This window comes from Sinohyriopsis cumingii, chromosome 5, assembly GCF_028554795.1.
Source record: "Sinohyriopsis cumingii isolate HCF-2022 chromosome 5, ASM2855479v2, whole genome shotgun sequence".
Taxonomy (NCBI): Eukaryota; Metazoa; Mollusca; class Bivalvia; order Unionida; family Unionidae; genus Sinohyriopsis; species Sinohyriopsis cumingii.
The window spans coordinates 99,662,392-99,686,092 of NC_142965.1; the positions used below are offsets into that span (position 1 = coordinate 99,662,392).

At 35.1% G+C, this 23,701-nt stretch overlaps 1 protein-coding gene across 1 annotated transcript; it reads right to left on the bottom strand.

Annotated features, from left to right (window-relative positions):
• Positions 1-2,820: 2,820 nt before the first annotated feature.
• LOC149799864 (uncharacterized) lies at positions 2,821-20,991 on the bottom strand. The gene is made up of 9 exons (XM_089957139.1): positions 20,875-20,991; positions 19,852-19,893; positions 17,659-17,762; positions 16,241-16,391; positions 15,606-15,749; positions 11,334-11,567; positions 9,740-9,823; positions 5,975-6,047; positions 2,821-3,619 (listed from the first exon to the last, which is right to left on the bottom strand). Exons 1-9 carry the CDS (start codon positions 20,921-20,923, stop codon positions 3,481-3,483), a joined length of 1,020 nt encoding a protein of 339 aa, XP_089813265.1. The 5' UTR covers positions 20,924-20,991; the 3' UTR covers positions 2,821-3,480.
• Between the last annotated feature and the right edge of the window lie 2,710 nt (positions 20,992-23,701).

Consider the following 23,701-nt stretch of genomic DNA (forward strand, 5'->3'; position numbering starts at 1 on the left):
TATATATATATATATATATATATATATATATATATATATTGTTTCAGTCCGTGGCATAAATGAGACTAATCATGGATACAGATAGAAGATATTTTTTTCCTTATATTTTGAATGTTCGTTAGAATTCGAGAAGAGCATCATTACATGGCTGAAACTATTATTTTACTTTCATTAATAAGCCAAAGGCCCCCACCACCCTGTCCTGTCCTCTGATGTTTGTGATTTTAGCTTTTCTTTACGTGATTGTTTCTCTGAATAGAAATTTGGTATAGAGAATATGTAGGATGACAGGAACATCCTCTAAAACTATTGTGCAGTTTATTTTGTTTTTTCTCCATACCATCCATTAACTATGAGAAAGATCATATATCACTGGGACTACTATCCATGTAGATAGTGAACAAAGGCGTAAGGATCTCAGGACCTTAACCAAGTCAACTGGAAGGAAGAACAAGGGGCAAAGAGGTCTCTCAGAAGTGTTCATTATTTTATGACTCGGAATGCCCTACCAAGAGGTGACAATTTAAAGATTGAAACTCACGAGGTAAGACGCAATTTCCGAGAATGGAAAGAAAACTAGTGCTTATCATTTGAGTTCTTTATAAAACTTTCCAAAGGAGAAACGACCAGTCAACTCCTTTGGCAACTTGTTTCCCTTGATCTGACTTTGAAAGGACAACAAGTCGTAAACCTGTCCTCGTTGTATTCGAATAAAATCGCCCGTTCCGACTGCTGAGATGGTCACTATACACACCACCAGACCAATGGAATTAGTCTGCCTGGATTCCTTGTCACTTGAGAAGTCCAACGATTGTTATAAAAATACCTTTGTCATGACGGGCCATTTCACAAGATTAGCCCACGCGGTACTAACTCGAAACCAGACCTCAAAATGCTATTGCAAATGTAATTTTTCCGAAAACTTTGTTGTACGTTATGGACTTCCAGAAATGATACACAGTGATCAGTTACGAAACTTTGAGAACACACTTTAAAAGGAACTGTGTAACCTGGCTCTTGTTAAAAAGTCCCCAATAACTGTATCATCCAATGGGAAATGGAATGGTGAAACGTCTAAACCAAACTTTACTGGGCATGTTCGGAACTCTTGAGAAGATCCAGACATATGACTAAATATCCTATGTAGCTTCTTTTATATATGCTTATAATGCTCCAAAGCATGGCCGTAATTGATATACGGTAGGCATCCTAGACTAGCGATTGATGCATGTCTTGGACACAGAGAACCAGATAAGAATGTAGGAAGTAAAAATGAGTTATACTGAAGGGCTAGAATGTATGCTTGATTGTCTACGTACAAGACGGCTTCAAGAGCAGCACAGACAATGGCAAATGAAACAACACCGACTATGGCATAAGATGTCGAAAATAAACTCCACAGAGAGTCGACTGAGTTCTGGTAAGAAACATTGGTATCATGAGTAAATCCAAACGAGTAGACAAGTGGAAAAGAGATACGTATACAGTCATTAAACAACCTAACTCAAATATACTGGTCTTCAAGGTGAAGATGGAAAATGGGAAAGGTCCGACACAGACATTCTACAGAAATTTGCTACTCACATGCGTATTTATTTGGAATGAACACGAGAATGCAGTAAGGCTAAAATGACGCGACTTTTCGCAACAAAATAGTAAAAAACAGATAAATGAGCATACTCGAATGATGGGTGATCAATATGTGCAGAAACCCAGTGAATCAGTATCGTTGTCCTAGTCAGACTCATAAAATGATGCTTCTACTGGGGTATGTATAATTCCTTAGCGTAAAATATGGAACGAAACCAAACACATGTTGAAAAGACCTATTTTGAGCACACAGTATAAAACTTATACATTGTAGTTGTCGTTTCCTTCAATCTCCCACCGTTCTCTTCTTCAAATTCAAATAGTCCTGCTGGTGATTACTAAATACAAAAAAAAAACTGCTGTCGTATCTACTAGAATTCAACTGGCAAGACCGCCTCTTTCTTTCTCGCTTTCATTCTAAGATTATACATTATACTCCATGGACCCATAAGGATATGACTGTTATACTTTCTTCCCTGAATATAGAAGTAAAATAACGTATGACCCATACTTACATAAGATTCATTATTTTGTACCTGGTCGTTCAGTTTGGTTCGTTTTCTCTTTATGGTCGTGACTATGTTTTGAGCTAGTAAGCATGTCATGAATTTGAAAATGACTGATGAAGTTGGCATACATGCGTGACCGAATCTTCATATAGTATCAATGGTACCATGGGCCATACCACTCATGACCTGCTTTATTAAGTGCAAAATTATGGGTCAAAGGATTTTTTAAAAATATGTAATCCCGTACTTCTAATAGTCTTGACTGCTCCGGTGGCCTAGTGGTTAGAGCATCCGCCTCGGTTGCGGGAGGTCGTGAGTTCAAACCCCGGCCGAGTCATACCAAAGACTTACAAAGATGGTACTAAAAGCTGCCTCGCTAGGCGTTCGGCATTAAGAGGCTAGTATTACGACTGGTCGGCCTGGTGTCAGGATATTGTGACTGGGTGGGACATCATGCTATATGCCTGCGGTATGATGCCCCAGTGCTAGACATCACTATGAACTGTCACACTGCAGACATTGAAGGGATATGACTAAAAAAAATTGTTAAAGCTACGTTAAAAATCCAAATCAGACACACAGCAATATAGTCCTTATTGCAAATGCTATTCACAGAATCAATATTTTTTTACATTTTCCTTTAAAATACTTATTTGTATACTCAACGTGTAATAGGGATTATGTAGAAACCAAAACCATGCAGGAAAATTAATCTGGAATATTGATATTTTATTTGTAAATGAATAAATAGGCAATTAGTGAAAGTGTATCTCTATCATTCTAATGTACACTACCTCTCCCATTGTTACAATCTGAATCATTCTAGTACAATAAATATATTTTTAAAACACAGAGATATTTTATATTACCATGAAACCATTTTAACCATCCCTGTGAAATGCTGAATATAAAATAGGAGAATCGTACTCAGATTTTAATCCAAAGTAGGCCACACACATTAGCAATACGGTATTGAAACGTTTTTTCCATGATCCGGCAATATGCATTATGTAAGAGTTTATTTCAGAGCGTGGTTCGTGTCTCAGGTAGCGAGACGGAGTGAGGAAAAATGTTTCCTTTGTATCTATTCATATTGAGGCTGGTAAATACATTATCAATTATCTCATTTATAATCGTTCGTTCACAATCATCGGATTTAAGCAGGAGCAAAATCTAGCGTCCGTGGAAGTATGAGCTATACACAGTTGCATAAGTATGTACGGCAAGTAGTTGTTACAGCTGTTAAGTATTTTGATTTTTAATAGAAGTTATATATATGTACTCGTCACAAGTGCTTTTGAAGTATTATCTTCATAACCAGTTATCAGTCTATGCAGTTGGTAAATCCTTGCTTGTACTATCCACACGCAAAGCTGGCATCTTAGTGGACACGCTGAAAAGGGGTCTCCAAATCCCAAGCATGGGGGATGTGAGATCTGGGCACATTCCGTCTGCCAGAAGATATCTTAGTGCTTATGCCATCTTCGCTGGGAACAACATGAATCACGTTAGTAGTACTCCTGCAGAAAAAAGAAGAAAATGCAAAGATGCACAGCTGTACGTCTAAATCAGGATTTAAAGAGTCTACTATTATTATTTCAATCTAATTAATAAATTCTCTGAGTTAAAATAAACCTTTCTGGTCTCGTTTCTGTTATTTTCTGAGTACTTTTGATGACCGAATAGTTATCGTATATCCATCTTCGTTGTTGTTTTTTCAAGTTTTTAATATAATTCATGTGACGTATATTTTAACGTCACAATAAGAGATCTCCTCAGTTGATTATATATATATATATATATATATATATATATATATATATATATATATATATATATATATATATATATATTGTTAAACTGCGTCTACTTATTGTATCTGACATTGATTGAAAAACGTTTGGCATCCTTCAAAATCATTGTATGTTGCTGTTTCTCATAGTATGCGGAAGTTCGCTACTTTCCGGAAATGCATACATGGTTCGTGTCCATGGTATATATTTCACTTGACATAAGATTGATATTTGCCAGTTACGCAAAGGTTTTGAAATAGATCCATGGTTGCGTCTGTATTTTGTCTTAATTCACATCCCTTTATTTCAGGTTTGTAAGAAACAAGAAGAGTTTCAATTGTATGTTTAAGTTATTTTATTGCCTTTAAAATCATAAAAAGTTCTTTTAAAACATGAAGACAAGATAAAATAGTGATGACTGAAATATCAAATTTAAGGAGCATGTTGCCTCTTTGTAGTTTATTCCAGGTTACACTACAACAAATATTTAGTATTTTCTATTTTAAAATACTCCAGAGAACATTTCCGTACCTTACATGGCTTCCGAGTCGATAATTTTCTGAGATGGATTAAGAAGCATTCGTGCGAGGAAAAACAAAATTTGTTTCTTGACATTTATATTTTTGTAAAGATAGTGCTTTCCATTTATAACAGGTCAAATAAAGAAACGTATTGCCTCTTTTGAACTTCTTGTATATACACATTTCTTTTCATAACAATATCTACCAGTAAGGAAAATTATGGGAAGAACTTTTATTTCTGAATCGTGTACAAAACTGCTAAACTTCGGAGGGGAATTAATGTCGAAAATATGTATGTTTCGTACGGAAAACTGATTGTATTTCGTTTGTAGGTACTTTGTGACACGACACCACGGCAAAGCACCAAAGTAGCCCTTAAAGCGCCAAAATGCACCAACGATCTCGCGTATTCATTGTCCATTTGTGGCTTTCTGACGTTGAAGTTCATATATTTGTCTCTTTATCGCTTTGTAGAGCTGTCGCCTTTGCCTTTGATGCTTTATAACTTTGTCACGGTGGCGGTTTCTCCTTGCTCTCCTTGTTGTCTTAGCCTGTTAGATGTACAGCGTGTGTAAAGTAGCGTCAGCTTTCATAATTCTATTGTAAGCCCATTTTACTTATATCGACTATGTTTCACTTTTGAGAAAGCTTGCCAGTAGCTTCTCGTTGGTCGGTGGTTCTTTCTGGGGTTTTCCCGGGTTCTTACTCCACCATTAATTCTGGCCGCCATGTATAGCCTATCCTGTGCAGAGAAATGGCGTTAAACCCTACTACAACAGCAACAAATGTTTCACTTTCATCTGCTTAAACCCATAGCGCACTGGATTATGTCCAGTGCTGATGTTGACAAAATGGCGCTAGCGCGACTTAGTGACAAATTTACAAACTTGGGAAGACAAAGTGCCAAAACAAAGGTATCAAAGGAAAATATGAACTTCTGTTATTATTTGAAATATTAAGCTGCCATCGTCATAAAGAGTTAATTTTATTGTATACGAGATGAAGATGACTTCTTGCACGTCGTGAAGACGAGTTATCAATTGTAATGTGTTTACATAATCATTACTTTATGAAATGTATGTGTTTATGTTGAATTAATGAGATGTTGTCATAACATACCAACCTAATTACGTATATATGTCGTTATGTCTATATAATTATGAAAATACATTACAATCGGGAACTTGTTTTCTTGACATTAAAGACGTCATCTTCCTTTCGTATGCCATAGAAATATCTCGTCATGACGATAGCTGCCTGCTAATTCTATAGTCATTTCAGTATCAACAGTATCCATCTGTATTTCTTTTGGAACCTGAATATTCCATCGCAACGAATATGATTGTAACAAATCCTCTTCCCCCCCCCCCCCACCCACCCCCTCTCTCCAGTTAAAGATAGGTACCTTTCAAAGCTATTCCATCTACATAACAATTCAATAATAACATATAGGTGATGCTTCTGGTTCAGATAGATTTGTTGTGGCACGGTATTCTTGATGCTTTTTTAATTATATACTTTTGTTTAAAATGTTAATGAGGGAGTAGATAATGACGGTTACCTGCTACGATGCTTCTTGTATAAAAATATGACAACAGCTAAGCCAACTACTGCAATGCCGCCGACACAACAACCTTCACAAACGAAGAAGGAAATAACTTTAATAATAATAATAATAATAATAATAAACAAATTGTCTAGTCATTTAGAAATAATTCTTGTTTATTCTTTTATACTTTTTTGTAAGTACGTGATTCTTTGAGCCAATCCCAAGAACGTTGGTCGACTTCAAAGATGTATTCAAGATAGAAGGCTTAATTATGTGAGGGAAAATGAAATGTGGAGCAAATCGAATCTATTTTTGAACTCTATTTTCGAACTGCCAATCCTTCAAAATATATATATATATATAAAACATTATATTTCAAATCGTGATTAATAGACACACACACACACACACACACACACACACACATATATATATATATATATATATATATATATATATATATATATATATATATATATATATATATATATATATACTGTACTATAGTGTTGACTCACAACCACTTACAGAGATTCGATAAGAAAGACAAAAATCCAAGCATTCGTTTAAAGCAAGTTCAAGTTTCTTTCGTCCTAAACGTCTTCTTGTAACTGCATGCTGTGCATCCCAACATAATTTAGATTTGACGACATTTAAAGCATATGTGAGATGGAATCTTTTATTTGAACCTCACATTTCATTACTTTCTGCTGCGGTGGCAAGAATATAACTTGGTCAAATTGTTTCTTGATGTGAGTTTCATACTTCGTCTTAGGTACATATTATAAATATAAACGTAAATTGTTACAAGTGTCTGTGTATTGGAAATATGCTTTCGAACACTTTTTCAAGAAATATTAAATCTGAGCTTAAGCAATAAGATATTGATTCAAAATATCTGTCATTAGAAGTGTATTAAATATGCCCCACAGATACATTGTAATCTGGACAAGCTATCACAAGTGATAATAATAAGAAACGATATGCATAATATCGGAACTTGCTCACTTTGATTTTTTTTCCCTCAAGTATACGATGCTGTCGGGCACTCCTGTGTACTTAAGGTTTCCGTCTCCAACAATGAAGCAAAACGCATACCGAATTAGACCGATTGACGAAAATAAAATACAGCAATGTTTACCATTTGAAAGAAGGCAACTATCACCAGAAAATTTTGTTCAAAATAATATTAATTTTTGACACACGGGATACCATCCCCGTGTTTTCATGACTCGGATATGTCGGCCTGTCCTGCGCACAGCGTTGAAAAGCTGTAATATTTATTAATCGGGCAATATAAATCAAATGCATTACTTTGGACTGTTTCTGTCAGCATTTCAGTCGAGTAATTAGGTCAGGTTTATAGCTAGTTTTACAAAATTCATCGTAATAATGTCAATAAATGGCAAGATATATTAAGCAAAGAAAACCGATCTTGTAAAAAAAGTAAAGTTCAACATGTTATAAAAAAAAATATATTATCTGAAAGAGAAACAACAAGGAATAAGATGTAATGTGTTACAACGTCTTGTTGATGGGAAAAATTACTAGAGTTTAGAAACAGACTATACGCTGGTGAATTTCTTTGAAATTTATATTGTAGCGGCAAGTTGACACGTTGGGTAGCAGACGATTTTGTACGTGTGGGACAAGTTCTTGCAGAAACGGAAACTTGGATTAAAATGCAGTATTGTTTTAAGGTATATATTTCCATCGTTTATATAATGTATTTATTTATATGATTCTAAAAGATACATAGTAAATCAGATTTTCTGGGTTACCGGTTCAAGAAGATCATGGAGTGGATCTTCATGTTGACATTTAGAAATCACATTTTCATATGCATTTCAAGACGAAATGCAGGATATTTTTTGCACACTTTATGAATATCACTTTTCTTAATTAAATTGCGATCGTTCTTTCTTGATACATAATGAATTTTTAACCCAGAATAGAACGTAATCCAATGTTTACAGAACGTTTGCGCAGAATTACCCGACGCGCAGAATTTGCCGTCATAGTGGTATACGTATTACACTTAGTGGTGTATATGACAATTTAAAAGGCAATATAAATTAAAACAAATCTCAGAAAATTAAAAGAAATGAGGCAAATGGAGCTCGTGACGTGAATAAATATGACGAAAGCAAATACACATATTAACGGTAGACGCACACATTAACTATTCCTAGAAATTGACATTCTAACCTTTTGTAGAATTTGCATTTTTATAAAAGCAATCACAGAACCAAAAGTTAAAAAATAAATCTATTACAGCGCTAACATTCGTCTTAGATCCGCTGCTCTGTGTGGAGGGCACGTTTGTGATTGAGTCATCTGGTGTTGGTAAAGCTAAAGAGGCGTCATCAGGTTGTGGGGATAGAAATGAAGTAGATAATGTTTCAGGTGTTAGTTCTTTCTATATTTGAAATAAATTTATGGAGTTGTTGAAATTATTCATTCAATCGCCTTATATAGTTATCAGGATGTGTATATACAAGTAATTTTATATTCTCCTCTTTCATGACATTTTCCTTCATTGTTCCAATGTAGTTCTTATTATGCGACATAGCGTGCATATAATTTACTAGTTCTGATATGTTTTGATAACTCATATTTGCAAAAATCTCAATCAAACAGGTCCCTATAGTGTTACAAATACACATTCAGAAATGAGAATAATCAATATGAAGCAAACTTGCAAATTGAATTCTTTATCGTATCATATCATGTCTCGGAAAACATTCCTTAATCAGGTATGATAATCATTGATTGACGAGCTGGTTAAATAGCTCAAAGCTACTTTCCAAGCTAACACGTCCAGCAGCCACCCTTAAACAATTGCTGCTCTCCGACCGGCCAGCCGGTAGAAAATATATTCAAAGACCCCTACCTCTTCTGGTTTGTCTGAAGAATAGCTCTGTGCTAATCTAACCGTTCGTTGGAAAATATACTTTTTTTCTGAGATGGTATTGGACCTTACTGGAATATCTGTTTGACTGGCGGACTTCTGTTTCATATTTTTGACAATACTAACCATTTACTCATCTCTCTATATCTCTCTGTAAAAGGCGACCACTAAAGGCAAACGTTTAGCCCTGGCATGCGTCATATAACGATATTCCATCCAAGAAGGTACTTGAGCTTTTAAAGAGTGGTGTTTATGTTAGAAATCTGGCTTTGCATTTTAAGTTTGTTGCCCGTTTTGCCCCGATCTCTGATATAAATTATTGTGGATATTTAATCTTACTTCGCACAACATGGAAAGACTGTGCTGGTGGTTCTAGTTACATACATACATACATACCCTCTCTCACACACCCGCATACACACATACATACATACAACAACAAAAAACACGCAGACAGCAACAGCAATTAGTTTTCTTCAAACTTTTATCTGTCATATACTCTGATTTTTAACCAATGCTATTTTCCTATCGAATGTTACCGTAAGGCATCTGAACCACACATGCACCAACCTTTGCGAAAATATCCCCCCCCCAAAAAAAAAAAGAATAAACGTAATAACAACAATTAAAGATATGCACAAATAGAACGTGATCATTAGTAAAAGTATTTGCTAGATTTGGAATTTAGTATCGTTTTACGATGGAAGAGCCTGACAACTTGATTACGATTCTGAGATTAAAAACAAACAACATATTAACGGTAGACTGAAACATTAAACTATTCCTAGAAATTGACAGTCTAAACATTTGTAGAATTTGCATTTGTATAAAAGCAATCACATAACCAAAAAATAAAAATAAATTACCTATTACAACGCTAACATTCGTCTTAGATCCGCTGCTCGGTGTGGAGGGCACGTTTGCGATTGAGTCATCTGGTGTTGGTAAAGCTAAAGTGGCGTCATCAGGTTATGGGGACAGAAATGAAGTAGATAATGTTTCAGGTGTTAGTTATTTCTACATTTGAAATTTAATTTATGGAGCTGATAAAATTATTCAGGCAATCGCCTTATATAATTATCAGTGTGTGTATGTACAAGTAATTTTATATTCTCCTCTTTCATGACCTTTTCCTTCATTGTTCCAATGTAGTTCTTATTATGCGACATAGCGTGCATATAATTCACTAGTTCTGATATGGTTTGATAAATCATATTTGCAAAAATCTCAGACAGGTCCTTATAGTGTTGCAAATACACATTCAAAAATGAGAATAATCAATATAAAGCAAACTTGCAAATTGAAATCTTTATCGTATCATATTATGTCTCAGAAAACATTCCTTGATCAGGTATGATTATCATTGGTTGACGAGCTGGTTAAATAGCTCAAAGCTACTTTCCGAGCTAGCTCGTCAAACAGCCACCTTACAAAACGCTGCTATCAGACCAGCTAGCCAGTCGAAAAGGTCTTCCAAAAGACCCCCACCTCTTCTGTAGTTCTTATTATGCGACATAGCGTGCGTATAATTCACTAGTTCTGATATGTTTTGATAAATCATATTTGCAAAAATCTCAATCAGACGGGGGGAAAATACTTGTTTTCTGAGATGTTATAGGACCTTACTGAAATATCTGTTTGACTGGCGGGTTTCTGTTTCAATTTATGACAATACTAACCATTTACTTCTCTCTCTCTCTCTCTCTCTCTCTCTCTCTCTCTCTGTATGTCGTAAAAGGCGACCACTAAAGGCAAATATTTTACCCTGGCATGGGTCATATAACGATATTCCATCCAAGAAGGTCCTTGAGTTTTTAAAAGAGTGGTGTTCATGTTAGAAATCTGGCTTTGCATTTTACGTTTGTTGCCCGTTTTGCCTCGATCTCTGATATAAATTGTTGTGAATAGTTAATCCTACTTGGCACAACATAGAACGATTTTGCTGATCTTCTGCATACATACATACATACATACATACCCTCTCACACACGCGCATACACACATGCATACAAAAATACAAACACGCAGACAGCAACAACAATTAGTTTACTTCAAAATTTTATTTGTCATATACTCTGTTATAAACCAATGCTATTTTCCTATCGAATGTTACCGTAAGCCATCTGCTCCACACATACACCAACCATCGCAAAAATATCCCCCTCCTCCACAAAAAAAATAAGAACAATTAAAGATATGTACAAACACAGCATGAACATTAGTAAAAGTGTTTGCTAGATTTGGAATTGAGTAATAATTTTACGATGGAAGAGCCTGAAAACTTGGGTACGATTCTGAGATTAAAAAACAAACAACAATCCTTCATTTGAAAACAATTCAAAAACAAGCAAGGAACTTGAGCGTTCGTTATTTATCTTACTCGTTCTACGTCCACTATTTCCTATTGTGTCACAGAAACACAATTTAATTCTGATCAAATGTAATAAAGCATAAACTTGCCTTTTGCTTCGTCCTTGTATAGTCCAATCCAAAACGAAAACATCCCATGTGATGGAGGTGAACATTGGTCGGATTTAAGCATACAGTGCGATGTGGATGAATGGTCCGTGCAGGAAAATGCTCTGGCGCTTGGGGCTAGGATGGACATTATGTCCCCACTACAGATTGAGCAATACCTCAAAGCCTCTGCCCATGTTAGATTTGCTGCAGACTTGAAACAGCTATAACTGCAGTCTGAAAAGCGGTGAGGACTTTACACTGCTTAGTAAACGGTAACGATGGGGACCACATTGATGATGATGATGATGATGATGATGATGATGATGATACAAGGAAGACTTCGCTGATGATGAAAATTTGACAATACGAAGACGTTGATTATTATGGCGAGGACGACGATGATTATTATTATAACGGCAGATGGTGAAACAGAACACTATACAATGATGATGATCGTGAAGAATATGATGATGTTGATTTTAGAAAACGGAGAGAATGAAAAAGAACACGGTAGGTGTCCGGGACCATTTTTTGTCGTACATTTGACATCCGTGAGATTTAAATCGGCAAAGTTGACAACATATATCATTTTCAATCTGTGACCATAGGGAAGTGAAAAACATATGTTATCATTAGCTTTTATTAAAGTGAAGGTCAAATGTCAAGATAAAGTACTAATATTATCAAACCAATTTCAATATAGTATGTATGTTGGTGTAAGAAACCTCAAGCGTCTCAAAACCTTTGATTTTTTCAAAAATAGTACTGAAAATGTAAGATAAAGTAACATCCATCTCATTTCCGTTCCTGTTTTCCATCAATCCGTATGGAATATATTAGTTAAAAGCAAATGGCTTAATCTGTACTGCACGTATGGCTTTATCAGTCATAGGGGTATCAAGCTGCCACTGGGTGCTTAAATTTTCGTGCTATTTGGGATCATATATCATTCAACGATCGCTGGAATAAAGCTTGTCACTTTTAAACTTTGAAGCTGCGATGTTTTTTGTGCTGCTTTTCGGGTTTTTGAAACAATTCTCCTCTCTCTCAGATTTACTTTCTTTACTGATCTTCCGAACTACAAGTATTGCTTTCTGTCTTTATAGGTTACTGCATTTGTATGGGAAAATATGAACGAGTTTTTTGGATGGCAATACTGTACAACCTTGGGAGTGCAGTATATCCATCCAACAAAACGAGTTCATATTTTCCCATACAAATGCAGTAACCTTTTTATTGTATGCTCATTTTCTTATTTTACCTCAGGCTTAATTATATAAACAAAAACGCATTTCAAGAAACAAAGTAACTGAATGTATGTCGTATTCCAAACTAAATATTCAAGCGCAGATTCATCATTACACATCAACAACATTATTAATGCGCACGTAACTCCGCCCAGATAAATTTGAAGTTAGTCGCGCTTGACATAACTTTTGAAATTTGGTCATATTGTGAATGAATACGCATAACAACAACTTTTCCATTTGATCTGGAATTAATAGATTTTGGTATTTTTGTCGATTCTACGAAATTTCTTGATTATGAACTGGATTTATCTGTGCCAATTCTACATGAAGTACATCGGATTTCAGCAGCGTATTGACATCTGGAATCATAATGTGGGAAAAATATGAAGTCTTTCAATTGCGATGTGATGTGATTTGGATTTTTAACGTAGCTTTAACAATTTTCCAGTCATATCGCTACGATGTCTGTACTGTGGCAATTTATAGTGATGTCTAGCACTGGGGCATCATGCCGCAGACATGTAGCATGATGTCCCACCCAGTCACATTATCCTGACACCGGGCCGACCAGTTCTAACACTAACCTCTTAATGCTGAGCACCAAGCGAAGCAGCTATTAGTACCATTTTTGTACGTCTTTGGTATGACTCGGCCGGGGATCAAACCCACGACCTCCCGCATCCGAGGCGGACGCTCTGACCACTAGGTCACCGGAGCGGTTTCTTTCAATTGCAATTATCAAAAGGACGCTGTGGAATATAATGTTTTTTTTTTATATTTTGAGTGCAGTAAGGAGGATGTAATTGCACTTGAAATATAGTCGAAATTACAGTACAATATCGAAATGTGAAATCAAGCTTGAGAACCAGGGACGTCATTTCAAATTGTGTCGGGGGGGGGGGGGGGGAACTTGATTGGGGGGGGGGACAAAACTTGATTCGGAGGGGTGGGGCAAAACATGACGGGCTTGTTAATTTTCGTATATTGGCACCCCCACCCCCACCCCCCGCAAATCACGTCCCTGTTGAGAACCCACGACATGTCTCATGTAATTCGGATTTACAGAACTAAGAAAGTGCATCTTGAGGAAATACAGGATGTAAAACTGTAAGTATATTTTTTGACATTCTTATTACGAGCTAAAAAAGACAGTTTATTCCTTGTCACTTGCATATGATTTGTAGCGAACTAGCAATTTTATGAAATCTGGCGTCTATCGCAAGCCTATATCTGAAACAATGTATCAAGAAAGTTAACGCAGAATGTGGCAAAGCAGCTGGTATGTGGCAGTCCACGAAACATCTGCTTTAATTCATTCAGAAACAAATTTAATCAACCAAAACGTAAAGCGCCTACTACGTGAGTGTGCATGATTGTATGCAAAATAATTCCTAATACACTATTGGGCACACGTGAGTGCAATATATGAAGGGAACGTGAGTGCAATATCGTAAAATACTGAACGAATCTGACAATGAAAAGTTAACGGAGAAAAAATTGAGCATATAATATTTCATCCTTCGTCAGAAAATTCATAATGATATCCTTATTCATCGATATTTTTGCAATATTATTTAGATACAAATCTATTTTGCTGCTACAATTTTCTTTACCGCTAGATATGTTCCCATACGTACAGTTTGTGACATCGCATTATGCCGGGCCATTTTCACATATAAATACCAGGTCATTTGATGTGATTCTTTTAAAAACGATCCAAACACGCGTGGAAAAAATATGATACTGGCTCTGAGAGTCAAAACGATCGTAGATAAACCACTATGAATTAATATCGTCTTTCTCAGTAGTATGTGCCACAAATTGTTTTATTACATAGGATACAATAATTAAACTAGTAAAACTAAATATGCCATCTATGATTTGTCTGTTAATATATAGCTAAGGACGTTCAAAAAATCTTAATAAAGCAATGCAGAATGGATCATTATTGACAATTGAAGCTTATTAACAAAATACAATTCACCTAAGACGCGGAAGATGGAGATTGCACACACTACCTATGTTGGCTTGTATAAATGGCAGGTGGCATAAACCCATCACTGCACACACACCTATGTTGACTTGTATAAATGGCAGGTGGCATAAACCCGTCATCACTAAAGAACTTAGGAACGATCTCACTTTTATAAAAAAGAGTAGGCTATCATCATTTCAATGTAACGTGTCTGTGATATTTGCAGATTGGATATTTATTGTAAAATGACAGGAGATATTTGTTGCTTCTTTAACATTTTTACCAACTAAACCCCAAGCATTCTTTATTTCTTCCATACAAATGTTCCATTCTCCACATAAGTTGCAACCATGTACATTCGTTACACGCGTATTAACACCCTTTCTAAGTGACTACCTTTTTATTTCCTGGTAGTTGTTTATCTGTTTTAAGATAACAGGTTCAACACGTACACAAACAGTGCTTGTCTGTTCAATGTAATATTATCATATATTGGGGTCATTCAACGAATTAAGAGTAATATAACCTAATTTGATTGCCAAATTTCTTTTCAAAACCATCTCAGCACATTACAAGCTGCTTCCCTTTTACACCTGCACCTATAATGTAATTAGAGGTTTCTAAAGAGTTTCCATGAAGTTGGTATTATTCGTAATAGTCTATATTTGTTAAAGCGGTAAATGGTTCGCTCTATAAACCATTAGTTACCTTGAGCTAATATACACTGAGCTCACTTTTCCCATACGGCAATAGGTCTCTCAGTGTTTAATACGAATCAAATTATAAGTTCAGACAGAACAATATCACCATGAACTTTTGGTAGGTAATGAAACATTACTGGATATATATGTGGGGCTAACATCTGTTTTTGTGGTCTTACATTGGAGACTTTAGATGCAAAAATATCAACATGTATTCTTCTGTTATAAGCTTTCAATATTTCCAGCTTTCATCACTAACTTTCAACGGGAGTAAAATTATTCTCAGACTATTATTCTTGGACTATCTTAGGAATGTGAGAATTTCTAGGAAAATAATTCTACTTACGTTCATAACAAAGAACACCATGCGTCTGGTTACAAAACTGATCCACGTATCCTGTCATGGCTGGAGTGTCATTCATCTTCACGTACACGCAGCCATGCTGGGATGCATTTATTCCCCGTAGCGATAGTACGGATGTATCTTTAACTAACAAAATATTTTAAATGCCATAAAGTAGAAGTAATTGTGAAGAAATCGTGCTATCTCTCTCTCTCTCTCTCTCTCTCTCTCTCTCAGTATGATGACAACAAAACTGCACAAATGAGCCCTTAAACATAAATTGGCTTCTTTTCTTTTATTCTACCTATATTATTTCGGATTCCTTCTCAAACGTTCCTCATAATCGCTTACGAAGACGAATTTATGTTACCAGTGCAGACAGCACGACTAAAGTTTACAGAAAGCCGATAGTCGACATTCTTTCCGGTTTTATTCATATACTTCTGTTTATTCTACTAGAAAAGGACCTGGAAATTGATTTATGATCTGTTAATTTGGGCAAAAAGTAGATGAATCCATTAAATCATCAAGAGTATATGGTTTTCTCGGGGTTTCATTTTCTTTTTCTATGAAAAATCATTTCAAGACCCAAAATGCTCCGTTAAGTAAGAAATGTCTGGTAGCACGACCACTGTTACCTTTCCTGTATACCGACATGGCACTCTGCCTACCCCCACAGAAGACTTTGGGACTTCCTTGACATGCATCTGTACAGCTATCATCGCGTAGGAAGTTTTGGATTGTTGTATTATTGTCACTATAATATGGGTCACAGTAGCAGATGTTTCCCTGCAAATACAACATCTCAAGCTAGCGGTTAAAATACATACAACTCAATAAGATTGATGGCAGACTTACAACGTGAAGAACAAATACTACCGATTATTAATCGCGTGAAAATTATCAATCAGATGGTAATCAATCGAAACACGTGCAGAATTGCTTTTACATGCAAAGTATCATTTGTATCTATCTTCATTTGCTCCTGATAAATTGTTCTCAAAATTTGTTACATTTTATTTCGGTCATACATATGAAAATGGACAAGAAACACTGAGTCTACCTCGAAAATAACTAACTTTAAAATACCGTTTTCTTCGAGTCAACAGTTAATAAAGCTGAGACCTAAAATACTGATAGCGTCAGTTTGTAAATATTTGAAAGTAACTCTCATTAGTATGTGTTTTATTGAGGCTGCATAGTATTATAAAGTCTTTGATCAAGGAAATTACTCAGAAAGAATTTAATATTGACATTTTACCACACAGTTTTGCCATTGAATCTGTTGTTTTATGCACTCCGGATTCGTGATTTTATATTCAACAGATAGTTGTTTGTCATCGATTTCTTGACTTAGACGGAGCTTCTAATGATCTTAGACAAAATGCACGGGAGGTTAAAAAGTTGAATCATACAGCTTTCTTCTTTATCAAAGAGGTACAAAAGTTACATACAGTAACGTTCTTCTTTACCTGACGTACAGTAGCTTCTATGGGATATTTCTCCAAGCTTTCATGACACTTATATTTTTGCTTGAATAAGACAAATCGATTGACCGTTGAAAACTTCATACTCATTTATTCATTTTTGTACGGGAAATAAATATTTTGAAAATTATATTTCTTACAACTATTATATTCCTCTCAAATTTTCAATGATACAATGTCTTTCAATTGATACGTACGAATAAATATATTATTGTACACTCAGTGAACAAAAATGATAGTATTTCAAATGCTTATTAATCTATAGAAAGCTTATAAGAAAATACATGTACGTCAACATTTTATCATATTATACATGCATTGCATTTAGTATTTCCTCACTTCAAATCCCACACAGAACATAGCAGTTGCATTTCAGTTACATCATAGGTTATTATTTCAAATACTACACAATATAGGTGCTGAATATAAAATTATTAATAATCTAATTATACAAAGTTTACCCCGGCAAAATGTACAATTAAATTCAATTATTAACCTTCACCGTGGACGAAAAGTTAATTTGCTAAAGTTAATAAAAAACCACATTTGTTGTTTTGGGAGAATCAGACCTGAAGTGCCACGCTGATTGAGTTACAAAGACCGAAACATTCGGCTGGTCGGGCTTGTGATGTCATGCTGAAATTTCGAGCACTTGTAGTAATGTTGTAGCAGCCTGTATCAATATAAAAAGATGCAACAACATATGTAGTAATGTTGCAGCAGCCTGTACAAAAAGATATATGTGTACTAGTGTTGTAGTAACTTGTACGAGTATAAAAATATGCATGTGTAGTAATGTCGTAGCAGCCTGTACAAAAAGATATATGTGTACTAGTGTTGTAGTAACTTGTACGAGTATAAAAATATGCATGTGTAGTAATGTCGTAGCAGCCTGTACAAAAAGATATATGTCTACTAGTGTTGTAGTAACTTGTACGAGTATAACAATATGCATGTGTAGTAATGTCGTAGCAACCTGTACAAAAAGATATATGTGTACTAGTGTTGTAGTAACTTGTACGAGTATAAAAATATGCATGTGTAGTAATGTCGTAGCAGCCTGTACAAAAAGATATATGTGTACTAGTGTTGTGGTAACTTGTACGAGTATAACAATATGCACGTGTAGTAATGTAATAGCAGCCTGTACAAAAAGATATATGTGTACTAGTGTTGTAGTAACTTGTACGAGTATAAAAATATGCATGTGTAGTAATGTCGTAGCAGCCTGTACAAAAAGATATATGTGTACTAGTGTTGTAGTAACTTGTACGAGTATAACAATATGCATGTGTAGTAATGTAATAGCAGCCTGTACAAAAAGATATATGTGTACTAGTGTTGTAGTAACTTGTACGAGTATAAAAATATGCATGTGTAGTAATGTAATAGCAGCCTGTACAAAAAGATATATGTGTACTAGTGTTGTAGTAACTTGTACGAGTATAAAAATATGCATGTGTAGTAATGTCGTAGCAGCCTGTACAAAAAGATGTATGTGTACTAGTGTTGTAGTAACTTGTACGAGTATAACAATATGCATGTGTAGTAATGTAATAGCATCCTGTACAAAAAGATATATGTGTACTAGTGTTGTAGTAACTTGTACGAGTATAAAAATATGCATGTGTAGTAATGTCGTAGCAGCCTGTACAAAAAGATATATGTGTACTAGTGTTGTAGTAACTTGTACGAGTATAACAATATGCATGTGTAGTAATGTAATAGCAGCCTGTACAAAAAGATATATGTGTACTAGTGTTGTAGTAACTTGTACGAGTATAAAAATATGCATGTGTAGTAATGTCGTAGCAGCCTGTACAAAAAGATATATGTGTACTAGTGTTGTAGTAACTTGTACGAGTATAACAATATGCATGTGTAGTAATGTAATAGCAGCCTGTACAACTTTATAAACGACGCATGTGAAATAATGTTGTAACAACCTGAAGAAGTATAAACAATATGCATGTGTAGTAATGTTGTAGCAAGCTGTACAAATATATGTTGTAGCAAGCTGTACAAATATAAAAGAAGCACGTGTTGTAATGTTGCAATAACCTGTACGAGTATAAAAATAAGCAGGTATAATACTGCTGTAACAACCTGTGCAAATATTGAAATATGCACATATAGTAATGTTAAATTAACCTGTCGTGTAATAATGTTACAGCAACATGTACAAGTGTAAAATATGCAAGTGTAATACTGTTGTAGCAACTTGTACAAGTATAAGAGATGCGTGTGTAGCAATAAGGTAGCAATACAAAATGATGCAATAGCAACTTGCATTTATCTGCAACACGTCACTGTCCCATCACATTTCTCTAAAATTTATCTCCTCGGTCATAGCACACCTGACAAGTCCTTTTCTTTGGGATGGATCAGAAATAATGACCCACGGCCGATAGATCAGTTCAAGTGCTAGCTCGGGGAGAGAGAGAGAGAGAGAGAGATGTGAAGCTAAGTATACATGTATTTTGTCCCTTAGCTCCAATGACAAGTAAACGTTTTATAGTTATAAAAAGGGTATGGAGAAAGACAAAATCTAACCGCAAATAACTATTGATGATGTTCCTGCTATCGACCAATAATCTAGACCAGCTTCCCAACCAGAGAAACAATCATTATTAATAAAGTTTAAACAATAAATTATATAAGACAGTTTTGTCTTGCTTATACGTGAATGTAATAATAGTTTCTAAAATGTATAGTTCTTTCTCGATTTATGCTAAACACTCAAGGTAGAAGGAAAAGCCTACCTTCTATCTGTATCCATGGATTAATCTCGTTTACACTATCGGCTGAAAAATATTTACAGGATCAATGACATTTTGCAAGAATTTAGAATACACGGATGAATTGTTGGTACGTTCATCATTATTCTTCTTATACTTTTCAGACTTTTATCTATTACATTCTCCACATTTATTCCCAAAGGATATATGCGAGAAAGAAAATTATGTTTAAAGTAAAGGATTCATTAAACATAATCTTAATAATATACCAAGTGAGACGGTTTGCAAATCCCCATTTCTCTTCACCTTATTCCCTACGCACCACATCTCCCGAGCGTCACAAATTGAAACCCGTTATGCATCCAAAAGTAACTGATACCGTCATTGGCACTGAAATGCTAGTACACTTTATCTTGTGGTTCCTCATAAAGTAACAGTTCAGTCAGAATACATCTTTGCCACATAGGTGCCACATGGTTCAATGTATTTTCAATCACACGTATTGCAAAAATATGCTAGCCAACAGATTGAAGATATCCATTTCTTGAAAGAGAAACATGGGAATAATAATAATAATAATAATAATGAGTATTAGTTGTTGTTCTTTTGTGAATGCAGCAGTATTAATAATAGTTGCTTTTTAAAAATTGGGATGAATTTTTTTTAATGGTCAAAAAATATATTTACAAGAAGCACTGTCTGAACAATGGTTGCAACAGAAGAAGAACATGTAGAAGTGGCTAGACCTCTTAGTAATAGTGGCTGTTGTGTGTAACTAATATAATATAACCGTATTGATCGAAATGAGAACAGTATCCTGTGGTGATGGTAGTAGAAGCATAGTAGTAGTGGTGGTGATGATGGTTGTAGTCGTGGCACATGGGTGCGAAGAAGGAGAACAAAAGCTGTTTCTTTGCTATGTTTGATTTACTGTCGTCTTTGTTATCATTGCTGTCATTGATATAGAGAGGGGGGAAAACAGTACTTACAGTAAATACAGTGATTAGTAACGTCTTTGTAATATTGCAATTGAATTGCATTTCTTACCTATATAGAAGACGAACAAATAAATAGCAATCCACAGTCTGGTGATCATTTGTTCTCCAGCGAATATGTCTAGTCAGTCCCAAAGCTAGACATACATAGTGCACCATACTATCTTATTCCTCTTCGATAAGTGACAATTTGCTTTTCATTCTTTTTTTTTCTTCAAGGGATTAGTTGGGTTTTCATGTTTACCGTAATATCCAAACATTTGTTCCCTACATATTATTATCTTAACATAGGGAGTGATTGGTTGGAGTGAAATCATCCTTAAATGTCTGCCATTCTGCGATTAATTTTGTTGCATTTGTTCGTGTTTTTTTTTCTCCCGTTTTGTACCAATCTTTTTGGATTTTGTTATTACTAAAAACCACAACAATAAAATACAATAAGCAAGTGATTCTTATGGAACAAAAACAAAGGTAATACGTCCTCATTTGAAATATATACTTTAAATAAGTACTCGTAATGCTTTTTTAATTTGGGTTGGTTTCTTTTTTAGTTTGATTGTTTATTTTGTTTGCTCGTGGGTGTTTTTGTTATTGTTGTTTTGTTTTTTGTCTCAGGTGTATTTTTAAATATCTACATATTTTAAAGCTGAGAAAATATATTAATATGCAGTATTAATAAAGTTGATTTAGGTTTGTTCTTACCTGGATATATATGTGAGGAGTGTCCTTACAAGGACAATTATGTGAGGTGAGGCCGTATAAGCAAATATATGTTAGGTGGAATCTTACGTGGAGATATATACGAAGTGTGGCCTTACCCGGAGATACATGTGTGGTGTGACCTCGCAAAGAGGAGTGTGCCATTACAAGGAGAGGTATAAGGAGATAAATGTGAGGTCTGACATTGCAAGAAAACATATGTAACATTTAACATTACAATCAGATCAATGTGAAGTACGACCTTTCAAGGAGATATGTGTGAGGTGTAATATTACAAGGAGATATATGTGAGATGTGACCTTTAATGAAGGTATGTGTGAGATTTACAAGGTGTGTGTGTGTGTGTGTGTGTGTGTGTGTGTGTGTGAATTTGGAGCATAGCTTTAACGTTTTTCAGTCATAGCGCTATGATATCTGCAGTGTGGCAATTTATAGTGATGTCTAGCACTGGGGCATCATGCCGCAGACATGTAGCATGATGTCCCACCCAGTCACATTATTCTGATACCAGGCCGACCAGGCCTAACACTAACCTCTTAATGTTGGGCGCCTAGCGAGGCAGCTACTGCTCCATTTTTATAAGTCCTTGACATGACTAATCCGTGGTTCGAACCGGTGACCTCCCCAACCGAGGCGGATGCTCTAACCACTAGGCCACCGTGGCGGTCGACATTAAAATGAGATATATGTGAGATGTGCAGTGTATCAATAACATTACTACTTTTATAAATATTGGCAGGCCAATTTAGATCGTAAGTTCATAAACTTTGTGCTGTGTCAATCGAAACGTAAATAAGTGACATACCTCAGAAATATTAGATTATTGACTGACTCTCATGTATAATTAATTTTTTATTGTGTGCTTAACCATTATCAGTGATTGAAGGTTTAGCCTACCTGATTAATGTCTTGCTTATGCGTGGTAAATAAAATATTTCCTAAAATTTGAGTTCAAGGCCTAACCATGTTTATGAGTTATGAATCTCCTGGAAGCAAACTTAGTAACAATTCGGGTAATTTTCCAACAGAAATTTGGGAATTCCAGAACATTATATTGCCCTACAGGTCAAGTAGGGCTTGTGTGTAAAGAGGTTTGATAAATAGTTATTCATTCCTGTTTCATATCAGACTTTGTTAATCTATGATCAGAGTGTGTAGTTGTGCTCAGATATAATTCTGGAAGAATTATTCTCGTTGAATGTTTGGACGAAAACACTACTTTGGGTTTATTAGGAATGTATTCAAAGAAATAGTGGATTGTATCACTGTGGTTAGTCAACACGTTCAAGACTATTGGTGCCTCAACACATTCAAAACTATTGATACATCAGCACATTAAAGAATATTGGAATTCATTCGGAGTATTGTATAAGTTTGGACTTGTAATAGAAAATATATGATTATTTTGGACCTAATTCACAAATCTGCAAGTGTCTTTAAAATGTTTCCTTTATAACTTAGACAAATAAATTATTTGTTGATGTTAATAAACTTGTCAGTTTCGCTTCTTTATTTTACATAGTTAAAGACATACAATGGTAACACAGACACGTGTAAATCTACCCGTGAATAAGGGACATACCTCTCAAAGATTGCATCAGTGACTTACACATATGTAAATCTACCTGTGCATAAGACACATACCTCACAAAGATTTAATTAGTGACCAGCACAATCTTATAAACTTTAGGGCTATGGGAATTTTTAAACATTTTAAACATTATCTGAGAAACAATTTGGAAAAGTGCAGTTTAGATATTTTATTAGTACTTTAGATAAGATACGGTATCATATTTGTGTTTTCAACGGCTACGTGTATGTGATAGTGATATTTTTAAAGATTATTACTGTGTTTCAGTTCCTATTGATTACTTTATCGTTTAAGCTGTCATTCATATGCAGATGTATCGTAACACAGCAAATATTTAAGTAGTTTGGGTCAACGTACAAGTCTTGTACTGTGTACATACACTTCAAATACTACCAACCTCTAAAACTACCTTTCAACATTAAATATCGGTAATTCCATACATATTGTCCCTAATTACCTACCCAAATACATACCAATTTCCCTACCTATATAATTTCAAAATAAATAGATAAGACATCGTTATCCGACGATTAGGTGATTCGTTTCTGCGAAGATCTGTCATGTGTGG

Bases quoted from the DNA above. Each gene is read 5' to 3' on its own strand.
- LOC149799864 (XM_089957139.1), bottom strand. From the start codon at position 20,923: ATGATCACCAGACTGTGGATTGCTATTTATTTGTTCGTCTTCTATATA. The intron at 11,568-15,605 runs GTAAGTAGAATT...ACCGCTTTTCAG, and splicing joins TGGTGTTCTTTGTTATGAAC to ACTGCAGTTATAGCTGTTTC. The intron at 3,620-5,974 runs GTAACCGTCATT...TTTTTTCTGCAG, and splicing joins TACAAGAAGCATCGTAGCAG to GAGTACTACTAACGTGATTC.